Raw genomic sequence first — 10,696 nt, 5'->3', positions numbered from 1 at the left:
CTGATTGGGGGCCCGGGCAAATAATATTACTCAGACCACCACAGGTGTCAGACGTCACAAACCTACCCTGAGATCTCTCGAGACTCGGGTCCCCTAGTGGCGCGGCGAGTGCGGGGTTGTACCTGTTGACTTGAGTTCTGAGCGGCAATAATAGCGGGCGCTGGCGAAGTGAGACGGTGGCATGAATCAGTCATGGTCGTAGTTATAGAAGTCCAAGGTAGCATTTAAAGCCCAATAGATTGCTGAAAGCTTTTCTGACTGCATACACGAGGGTTGCAGCAAGAGTGAGATTCAATACCCCTAAAGGCGATGTGATTAATCACCTAGGTACCAAACCCAAACAACCCCAGGCCAAGACAGGACGAGGTTGCGTCGCAGCTGCGACGTTGCACAGATTGGTAAGGCTGTGGGGCTGGCCTTCGGCGCATCTCTATTGTTTGTAATGGCATCCAACGACAAATCAGGTCCGCCTCTCTCAGCAGTTGCAGGACTCTCACGTGTGAGCGAAACCGTAAGGCTCTCGGCGTAACCGCTCTCGATTATTTCCGGCCAGGTTGATTGGTTGATCGATGCCTAACTACCTTTAATCATGAGAGTTGTGCTAGATAAGCCGTTATGTGTGTTGAGATCCCTATCCTTTGGACCCTTGAGCCCGCCAAAACAAGGGCTGAACAGAAACTCTATGGCCGGGTTAAATACCTCGCCTAGCTTCGTAAGCACTCTTGTGAAGTCGCGTACTTTAGTCTCAGAGCAGGAGCACAAGCGGTCAGCCGGAAATCTCGGCTCTTCATCAGGCAATCGAAAAGATGTGTGCCCGTGTATGTGCCCGTGTATGTGCCCGTGTATCAGCTACAGTCGGAGACTAAACGTACCTTCCCTACCTTGCCTACTTGCCCGTGCACATTTTTGCAGAAACAACACTGAACCAACCTCACCTTGATTACATTACACAAATGTTCATGTTATACGACCTACGCGAGCACGAAGCGAGCCTCTCCCATTAGGGTGCCAGAGCTGTAACGGACTTATTTGTCCCTTGTCTTTTGAAAGCACGGAACTCGGGGCAATACCGCGACCGTTGCATCGCTACCACCGACAGTCCCGGATGCATCAACAGAAGTCAAGGCAGTCAGCGGGGACATGTTGAAGGAAGAATCTATCCCAACGGGGGGAAGAGAGCTAGTTGCCTAAAGCTACAACCCGAAGGCAACCAGAGCCGTGCGTCGATGGATATAAATACCCTCCTGGTTTCCGGCTAGTTTCCCACTTTCCACTTCCACTCGGACAAGCTAGCCCACTTCACAGACTCCCAAGCAACACTCACTCAAGTCCCGTCAAGCCCACCCGCTCAACAACCAAAATGGTTTCCGCCAAGCTTTTCGCCCTCGCCTCTTTCCTGGCCGCCGCTCTCGCCAGCCCCGTCGCCAGCCCCAATCCCAACCCACTGCCGAGCCCCGGCGCGAAGGCCGTCGAAGTCCGCGGCGAGCTCGGCAAGCGCGTGCAGGGCGTCCACCTGGTCAACTGCGGCGATCCAGACGTCTATTCCATGGTGGTGGTAAGCCGTGTCCCATTTCGTTCGTCTTTAGACAACAAAGCTTACCAAACCCCAAAAAAAAAATCAGTTTTGCCCCAACGACGGCAGCGCAGCGTGCAACTCGTTCCCGGGGCCCGGCAACGAGTGCGTCACACCGCCGAGCGGTGGCGTCCAGTTTTGGGAGTCGAGCGGCAGCTGCAGATTCGACACGGGCGTGACCTTTTCTTGGAACATCGAGAGCTCGGCTCAGTCGAAGCCCAACTTCTCCGTCGTCGGCAGCGGCTCCAACGGCTTCACCAGCTTCACCATCCGCAAGGACAACCTACACACCATGTTCTTTGATGGTAACGGCAACGCCTGCCGCAGCGTCTACTACGCTCTTCCCTAAGTGCCTTCTTGGGAAGCACTTGCAAGGGATTGGATGTCTACCTGGACATGCCGCCTTGAAGTGAACCTGGCTCCAGCTGCTTGCTCGTTGAGAATCAAGCGTCGCAGCTCGCCACCAGCTTTTGAGTGACCCTACTTAGCTGCACGAGTGAACGAGTATCTGGGGGTCGAATGGTCGAACAATGGGTGGAAGTGAGAATGAGATGGTTTCGTTTGTCTGGTGCAACCTGGCCTGCAGTACAAACTTCAACGTCTTGGCCGTAGCCTAGTGTTAGCCTGCACAATCTCTAAATTCGACTGTCGAATTCTGTGTTCCACATGCCATGTGGCTTGTTTGACTGCAGCTTTGAACTAAAGAGACTAAAGAGAAAGAGGAGGGTGACCAGTGATTGTTGTAGAACACAGGGGCATTTGTCACAGGGGCATTGACAAATCGAAGAGACCCTTTCTTTTATCATTATAACAGCACATGAGCGACTACAAAGGATACAACTATAATTACCTATCAAATTGACCATCACCTTGTCCAGATACACGCCGGCGCATTTCGCAACCCCGCAACCCCGGTTCAAAAAACACAACACAAGTCCCACCCGACCCATCACGCATGCTGAATATCGATACTGAAAAAATTGACGACCGACGGCTTACTCGCCTGCAGGTAGTTGCCGACCTTGAAGTAGCTCTTGGGAGCGTTGAGGCTGAAGGTGGTGACGACGACCGGCTTGGCGCCGTTGAGCACAACAGAGAAAACGTTCTTCTCGTAGTGGATCTCGTACGAAAAGGGCTGGCCGAGAGTAACGCTGCCAATGTCAAACGACTTCTCGTTGCCGCCGGCGCGCGTCTGCTCCATGCCCACCGTCAGCTTGCCGCCGTCGTCGATGAACAGCTCGGCGACCGGCTTGTGCGAGACGGTGTCGTCGATGTGGATCTGCCCGATGCACGTCGAGCCGCCCGCGCTCACCACCGTCAGGTTCGCGCTGAGCACGTTGGTCGCCCCGTTCGGGTCCCTGTGGATCGGTGTCTGGAGTAAGTCGGAGAGTTCGACGAAAAGAAGAGAAATGGATTCAAAGAAGAGAAATGGATTCAAAGAAGAGAAATGGATTCAAAGAAGAAAGAAAAGGAAATAACTCGAGGAGGTTGCGTACCAGCTGACGGGGTCCTGCTCGCGCAGCTCCGTCCGGCAGTGCTTGCTGTTGGGCGTGGTGACGCAGCCGGTGCTCGTGTCGCCGGGGACCTTCATCTGCAGCGATCCGTCGGGGCCGGTGAAGAAGAAGTCCTTGTTCTGGAAGCCGGAGCATCCCGACAGCTTGGCGCCTGTGATCGTGTCTGGCTTCCCCGGCGAGCCGCTGGGCAGCTGCAGCGTGAACTTGCTCAGGTCGAAGTTGCCGCCGGGCGCGCACGCCGGGTTGAGCGCGGCGGCCAGGCTCAGCGACGAGGCGAGCACGAGGATGAAACGGGGGCGGAGGCAACTGAACAGCAGCTTTGTTAGGCCCATGGTTGCTAGAGTAATGCAAAATAAAAAGGGGGTTGGTTTGTGATGGCACGACGAGAGGTGGTCAGACTCTGAGCTAGCCAAGTGTGATTGATAGTTCGGATTGATTGACCAGTAATTGACTAGTAACACTAGGAAAGGCCACCAGAGACGGGATCGACGGCCCTCTTTAATATGCATTGCAGTCTGCCCTTCCCTCGGCTATGGCAGGCACTGCTGGTAATTAACATTGCGATGATTATTCTTATCCGGCGATGCTCCATCAATTCTGTTTTTTCAGAGTTACCACAAAGTGTCAATGTGAAACAAGGCCAAGACAAGACACGACCGAATGCGCGCCGCAGGTTTCAGCGTCAGCAATCGCAAACTCGGCGACCGAGAATACCGGGTCCGCGGCTGCTGCCTCGCAGGGCTGACCACCACTCAAGGTGCTGACCGTGTGGCACAATGGTGCGAACTTCTTGGGGGGGCGGCCAAGCCCGCAGCCGAATTAGCGGAGTCTTTGGAATCTTATGTGAGCTGAACAGACTCTGTGCTTGCGGATGTGGGGTGGTGGGATGATGGACAGCTGAGATGGATGCATCTTGCCCTTGGGGTGGCCCGGCCTGCCCTCTGTGAGTCTGTTGATGGGATGCAAGTCAGCAGCCACGATCCGTTTCATTTGGGGGCTGTCCGGGGGCACAGCAGAGAAACAATGAAACAGATTACTTTAATCTGGGTGAAGCGCCAGGAGGGCTTATTAATAATCGTCGCCCAAGCCTCACGCCTTGCTGAAAGGTGATGAACTCTCATAATCTGTTGGCCTGTTCTCTCAATTCCTCTGCAATTCTGCTCAAAACAGAGTGACACTAGCCGGTTGATCAGAGACAGTTACAATAGGCATCAACACGCCTTACAATATGTCTCGGAGACAAAATCAATCGGTGGGTGTGTTTACTCGGTTGCCCAAATGATCACGTTGCTAGGTAGGTATGATACCTGCGTTTAATTACATACGCCCCAAGCCAGCCTGTTGCCAAGGAAGCCAAGAGCCCACCCAGGCTGCCACTGCTGGCAATCACAGCAAGACCAGTCAACGGGAAGCTGAGAAGCCCGTGCAAGAAAAGCGAACACGAGTAATATCCTCCCGTGCCATCATAGAACATCTCTTGGCCCTCCTGCCTGCCAGCTCGAGGTGTGCTGGCTCGCTCCAAAAAAAAATAAGCCTCCAAATCTCCCGTTCCCAAAAAGAAAAGACCCCAGAAAAGAAAAGACCCCAGAAAAGAAAAGACCCAAGAAAAGAAAAGACCCAATGGGAGGTGTGTTGCTGATGATGCTGGTTGATGTTCCTGTTGCTGTTGGTGTTGACGAAGTTGATGTTGTTGGCAAAGTTGATGTGATGTGGCTAGTTAAATATCCCTCACGAACAACGGGGCGAGCACCCCGGGCAGTCTTTGAATTTTCCCTTGCAATTCTCGTTTTTTGTCTGGTCTTGCGGTAGGGCTTGTCGTTTCTAATTGCCTTGTCACAGGCTTCTGGATACGATTCGGTGACGTGACCGCAGGCGAAGGTTTCTTCTGTGAGGGTGCACATTTCGAGAAAGTCGCGGCTGGTTTGTTGCTTCCGGTGGCGGTTTTTATTTCACTGCTCGTACTGACGGGCGCAAGAAGGGCACTGGTTGCAATTCCCTGCCCGCCGCCCGTAAGCGTCTTCGCACCAGTGACTATTGGCACTGACTGCCTGGGGACACCTAGGGTGAGGGTATCTGTAGGTAGTGCCTTCACTGTTCGTACTGGCAGGTGCAATATGGGCACTGGTTGCAATTTCCTCCCTGTTCCCAGCAGTAGATGAAGCACCAGGAAATATTGGCGCTGCTTGCCTCAGAACACGGGCTTGTATATGTTTCGGTAACACCGCCGCAGCCGCTCCAAAATATCACCCTCCGATAGCACATCTAAAGGAGTGCAGATATGGCCGAACGGTGTTTACGAGGATCGCTCAGGCTCAGGCTCAGGCTCAGGCTCGGGTTCAGGTTCTGAATCAAGTTCAAATGGGTAGCAGACGGGGCACTCTTCGAATTCGCACTCCCCCTCCTTATCCTCAATTGACTCATCGCAATATTCTTTATCAGCCTTGACTGCCTGGTCACAGGGGGGATTGGGTAGGTCTTCCTGCTACAGCCGCAGGGCCAAACTATTTTGGCCATGGTGCACATGATGCTGGAGTGTAGATGTGGCTGGGTATGAATTGGTCTTGTCGGGGGGTTGGGGCAGAATTACCTGACTTGTGGCTGTAGGTTCTTGATGTGAAGCTGTGTGTAGTGGACGCTGATGGTGGGAGGAACGAGGATATTTATAGCTCTGTGGTTCCCATCGAGCAAGTAGAACTAGTCGGATGCCCTCGCCACAACCTGCTAAGGGGGATATGTTTGTGCAAAACAGGGTGGTATGACCGTATGATGGAACAGACAGTGTTTTGAGGCAAACCAAACAGGTGTCGAGGGAGGGATGAATGTTTGTTTCCTCATGGGTCCACCTAGGTTGAACACTGGTCGCAGTCCAAACTGCTGCAGGAACCGAGGCGCTTATCTTGCTCTCTCTCGCAGAAATCCACTCCAGCCTCGATGGCAACGGCACATTGTGCATCGTTCCGGACCGGACGGAGCAGCAAGGCCGACTTATGACGGTCTGTGCACACATGACGGCGATGAGGGATTGTTGCAGGCTGAAGACTTTGCAACCAGAGAGAGAATGCATGCCAATGGAATGGTTTCTGGTTGTAATAATTGATTGGTTAATTCGCAGTTGGCTCTTTTTCACTTTGCTGAGAAAGTCCAGTTTATATTCAGACATTTGTCTCAATGGCATGTCAGACAAAACTGCAATTTGCGTGTGCCGGGCAAACTTCGCCCAGTATGCTGCCATGCCCCTGAGTTGGCGTCCGCTCCTTGGGAAATTGATGGGGGAAAGCCTGGGCCATTGTGGGTCGATGGGGCGTTCATTCTTTCCGTGTAAATTAAAATAAGCTACCTGACCAGTCAGGAAGGGGCCAGCTGAACGGATCCCTCCGGCGGCGCCTACCGCGGCCTGTCCTCGCTTCGCTCGAGGGAATGGGTGGCTGGGCCATTTTACTAAGAAATTATCAAGGACAACCCCGCTTTGTGCCATAGCTCGTGGCCAAAGGTTGACTCAACTGTGTCGACTGTGTCAACTGTATCAACTGTGTCAACTGTGTCAACTGTGTCAACTGTGTCAACTGTGTCAACTGTGTCAACTGTGTCAACTGTGTTAAAAGTAAAAAACACAGGAGAGTCATCACAACGTAAACAGCATGGTGTTGAGGCAGAAAAGTTGATTCTCCTATCTAGGCTACACCCGGAACCAGCACCTCGCCGGCGTCAACACGGCGCTGATAATCCGCCGCACGCAAGGCACTTGTAACATGGAACTGACGGCGAGAGCAGGCCGCATTACCGCTCTGGAAGTCCCGCTACGCAAGGACTGGAAGATCGGCACCGAATTTCTCGGAATAGCTTCATCGTTAGGGAAGTAAGCCGGGCAGTCATACTTGTCAATTTTGACAAGCAGGACAAAGGGAGCCTCGCGGCGAGGGTCTTCCACGTCGGCAGCCCAAGCGACATCATAAACTTCGGAAGTAAGGACCTCTGCCCAGCTGAACTTCGGGACAACGGATTTACAGCTATTCTAGCCCCTCAATACCAGAACAAATTCTCATGATAATTCGATGTTTTGATGTTCATGGTCTAATTGTTGGATTTCTAGGGGGCAAGCCACCTAGGACCCCTGGTACCTGCGGCGCTCTTGGCCTGCGGCGCTTTCCTTCATACAGCTTACGCGCTAATCTACTAATTGGGAAATTGCTCCTTCCTGACACAACCACAACTTAGCTGGCGACTCCAGTTGTTCAAATTGAAAAAAACTTGAAGCTCGTCACGCAAAGAAGAGTCGCCTTCAAAATAATGCGCTAATTACTATCTAGTTGGCGCAACTAATTACTGCCCCGGGTCTAGGCCGCTGCGGCACAAGCCATCCATGCCGGGCTAGCTCCGCAGATGATTAGGTACCTAGGTACCCCCCATGTCTTACCAATCAAGGTGGAATGGTGTCAATCCATGTTCGACTCCCACAGGTACCAGCCACAGCAGCCTCACTCGCTTCCTTCCACGCCGCCTCTTCCCGCCGAATTAACCACACCCAGCATTGTTCCAGTAGCAATTGCAACAACCACAAAAGGATCTAAGTAATGAGGCCGTAAGAGGAAGAAGAAGAAGAAGAAGAAGAAGAAGAAGAAGAAGAAGAAGAAGAAGAAGAAGAAGAAGAAGAAGAAGAAGAAGAAGAAAAAGAAAAAGAAATAAGCAGCTGTTATGGACTGCAAGTTGTGATCACGGGCGGGGGTGCTTTCATGCATCCCCTGAAGGGACGAACCCCTGAAGGGACGAACCCTTCAAGCCCAGCGTCAAGACAAGGGTCTAGAGTCTTCAGCGCCATCACGACATAAATAACGCTTTCACCATGTCAACTGCCCCCCACCACTCACATCCAGGTCTAGGGCCTCCGGTCAAGAGCAGCTTGCTTGCAACGCCGAGGGTTGGCTGATTATGAATATTGATTACTATTATGTACGGGTGTGGCGAGAGTGACTATCTGCCTGACAGGGGGAGGGGGCAAATTCCCGACTGATCCATCTCTCGAGCAGCTTTGACGGCATCCCAGTCTGAGGCTAGATGGGCAAAGGAAGCAAGTAATCGTTCCCCTCCAATAGCAAGGTTTTCTATTTTTCATTTTCTTTCTGCAGACTGCCCGCAGCTGCCATTTTCAGCCAGGGGCGAATCGAATAGTGCTGTGGCGAGACCAACCATGCCACGCCCCCTCAGCTCTCGGCATCGCGCTTGACCGGCATGATAATCGTCTCGTCGATGGTGGCGTTGTGGACGCCGCTCAGCCCCGTACCGCGACTCACAACATGGGAGATGACGGACGACTTGGTGGTGTGGGGGTGGACGACGATGCCGAGCCAGGGCAGGAAGCCGACGAGGTAGCGCACCAGCAGCGAGCGCGCAATGATGTGGTAGCTATCGGCGCGCGGCAGGCCGGGGACGTTGCCGCCGAAGCCCGGCGACAGCGGCGAGGCCATCTGACTCTGCGGGAACGACACGGACCGCGGCGACACGAGCACCACGGCCTCGACCACCTCGTCCGATGCCCCCGTCGCGCCGCCGCCCGGGTGCGCCAGGATCCCCCGCGCCTCTTTGTTGTCTAGGCTGTCGCTTGGCGGTGTCGTCGTCGTCGCTGCCGTCGTCTCCTTCTCGCCGCCCCAATTCTCTTTGAAAAGCGCGTAGCAAATGCGGATGAAGCTGAACAAGCCCGTCAGGAACGGCAGCAGCTGGGAGGGCAGGTTGAGCCCGCCGGCGCCGTTGTCACCGCCGCCAAGCACGTTGTGCACGTGGTTGAAGTTGAGCGTGATCTCGACTGTGATGGCCGAGAAGAGCAGCCAAAACAGATTGAGCACCCGCAGCGAGTTGAACATGAGCTTGAGCCTGGACAGAGACGCAACGTCAGCATTTGCAAGAAGAGTAACCGAGTGAGAAAAAAAAACATACTCCTTGTGGTTGAAGCCCGTGGCGTATTTCGCCCTGTTCAAGTTGGCCCAGCGGTTGAACTGGACGAGCTCGCGGATGTTGCTGAAGCTGGCCAGGCCGGCCAGACTCGAGACGAGGAACATGATGCCGAACCACACGGTGCATGACACGCAGACGATGATGTAGTAGATGCGAATACCCCCAGCGGCGCGGACCTTGGCGAAGAAGAAGGTGTAGAGGACCTCGCACTCGGGGGAGTTGGGCGGCTCGGAGCCGTCGTCGGGGCTCAGCGAGCTCAGGGTGCCGTTGACGCCGTACAGCCAGAACCACAGACCAAAGATGCTTACGCCGAGGCTCAGCACGAGGCGGATGTGCGTGCCGAAGCCGCCAAAGGCGCGCACGGCGCGCGGGCCCTGGTTGAGGTACAGCCGGGTCCGGTAGCCCCAGAGGCTGAGCACGCCGAACACGGTGCCGCCGCACAGGTGCATCAAGATCAGGCCGTCGAGGTTGCTGAGCGCGCGCGTCATGCTGTCATTAGCCATGGCGATGAGCAGCGCCAACAGGAAGATGGTGCTGGTGTCGGCCGCCGGCCGGAACTCGCTCGGCACGATCGTGTTGGCGATCCAGGAGGCGCCCCAGGCAAAGTAGACGCCCAGCCGCACGCCGAGCCCGTAGTAGTCGGTCGCGAAGTTGCTGCGGCAGTCGATGGCGGCGGCGGCGGCGGCGGCGCCGTCGCGGGCCATGAGGCCGATGGCGCTCGGGTCCACATACATGTCGCCGATAGATGCGCCGCGTGGGGACCGGGGGAACCGGGGGAACCGGGGGAACCGGGGGAAATTAAGCTCGGAGCTGGAGTGGGGGGTGTGGACGGCCGAGATAACTATGCCATCAACATGCAGCGCACTCACTCCCTGGGCCAGCGGTAATAACCTGGGACTGAACAGCACTTAAACAGAAGTTAAACAGGACTGAATTACAGTCTGAACAAGAACGAAAAGACGCTGCTGAGCGCCGGTAAGATTTGTCGGCGGGCCCAGCCGGTTTATCTAATTACCTCGGGCCTGCTCGATCTCCCTTTCACCTGTTAGCAGCCTGGCCATGATTGGACTGCCTCGGCGGAGCGTGGCAAGGGAGGGCGTTGTTGGCGCCGTAAGCCGCAGATGGGCTATGCTCTTCCAAGCCTAGCGGGTTCTTGATCTCCCCTGCAGTAAACAAACGGACCAGGGTGGGATCACGCGAGGCCAATGGCGGGCTGGCCTCGTGGTGCTTCTGCGGGCGAGCTGCTTGCGAATATGTGTTCTAGTGTTGTGGCTGCCTGACTGTGCCTGCAGCCTGACATTTCCTGTGGGGACGACGTCTCACTCAGCTCGGTTGCCGCGCTTCTCGGTTGGCCGTGCTGTTTGTCTTCTCGTCTTTTTCGTCATCGCGTTGCCAAGGGTTTAGCAGCGTTCGGAGTCCGTACCCTTCTTTTGTCTTGGCAGCTGCTGGCCAATTACACGGCAGCCAAGAGGCATCTGTCAGATGTTGTGGACCCAATGCTACCCTCGGTCGACGCTACTCTGCCCTAATCTCACTCCAACGTGATCGGGCCGGGTGGGGTATGAGCCTTTCCGCGGAAAGCCTGAGAAGTTTGTTTGTTAGCACTCAGTGGTTGAGTTGGCGGCCCGGCTTGATGGAACAATAACAGGTACACTCGCAAGTG

At 54.8% G+C, this 10,696-nt stretch overlaps 4 protein-coding genes across 4 annotated transcripts; 2 read left to right on the top strand and 2 right to left on the bottom strand.

Moving 5' to 3' along the window:
• Nucleotides 1–1,360: 1,360 nt before the first annotated feature.
• On the top strand, nucleotides 1,361–1,922 carry B0T26DRAFT_651067 (uncharacterized protein; the record flags this gene model as incomplete). The annotated part of the gene is made up of 2 exons (XM_060438244.1): nucleotides 1,361–1,555; nucleotides 1,623–1,922. 2 exons carry the CDS (start codon nucleotides 1,361–1,363, stop codon nucleotides 1,920–1,922), a joined length of 495 nt encoding a protein of 164 aa, XP_060294246.1.
• Nucleotides 1,923–2,522: 600 nt separating this feature from the next.
• On the bottom strand, nucleotides 2,523–3,419 carry B0T26DRAFT_753100 (polysaccharide lyase family 7 protein; the record flags this gene model as incomplete). The annotated part of the gene is made up of 2 exons (XM_060445624.1): nucleotides 2,523–2,931; nucleotides 3,070–3,419. The coding sequence occupies 2 exons, from the start codon at nucleotides 3,417–3,419 to the stop codon at nucleotides 2,523–2,525; spliced, it is 759 nt and encodes a 252-aa protein (XP_060294245.1).
• A 3,417-nt stretch (nucleotides 3,420–6,836) lies between these two features.
• B0T26DRAFT_753099 (uncharacterized protein) lies at nucleotides 6,837–7,770 on the top strand (the record flags this gene model as incomplete). Its single annotated transcript, XM_060445623.1, has 2 exons — nucleotides 6,837–6,943; nucleotides 7,674–7,770. 2 exons carry the CDS (start codon nucleotides 6,837–6,839, stop codon nucleotides 7,768–7,770), a joined length of 204 nt encoding a protein of 67 aa, XP_060294244.1.
• Nucleotides 7,771–8,285: 515 nt separating this feature from the next.
• B0T26DRAFT_753098 (uncharacterized protein) lies at nucleotides 8,286–10,094 on the bottom strand (the record flags this gene model as incomplete). Its single annotated transcript, XM_060445622.1, has 3 exons — nucleotides 8,286–8,952; nucleotides 9,016–9,874; nucleotides 10,049–10,094. The coding sequence occupies 3 exons, from the start codon at nucleotides 10,092–10,094 to the stop codon at nucleotides 8,286–8,288; spliced, it is 1,572 nt and encodes a 523-aa protein (XP_060294243.1).
• Nucleotides 10,095–10,696: the final 602 nt, after the last annotated feature.

The sequence above is a fragment of the Lasiosphaeria miniovina genome, assembly GCF_030549165.1.
Source record: "Lasiosphaeria miniovina strain SMH2392-1A chromosome Unknown B0T26scaffold_5, whole genome shotgun sequence".
NCBI classification, from domain to species: Eukaryota; Fungi; Ascomycota; class Sordariomycetes; order Sordariales; family Lasiosphaeriaceae; genus Lasiosphaeria; species Lasiosphaeria miniovina.
The sequence above is the reverse complement of the archived record's forward strand: the minus strand, read 5'-3'. Positions and strand labels throughout refer to the sequence as shown.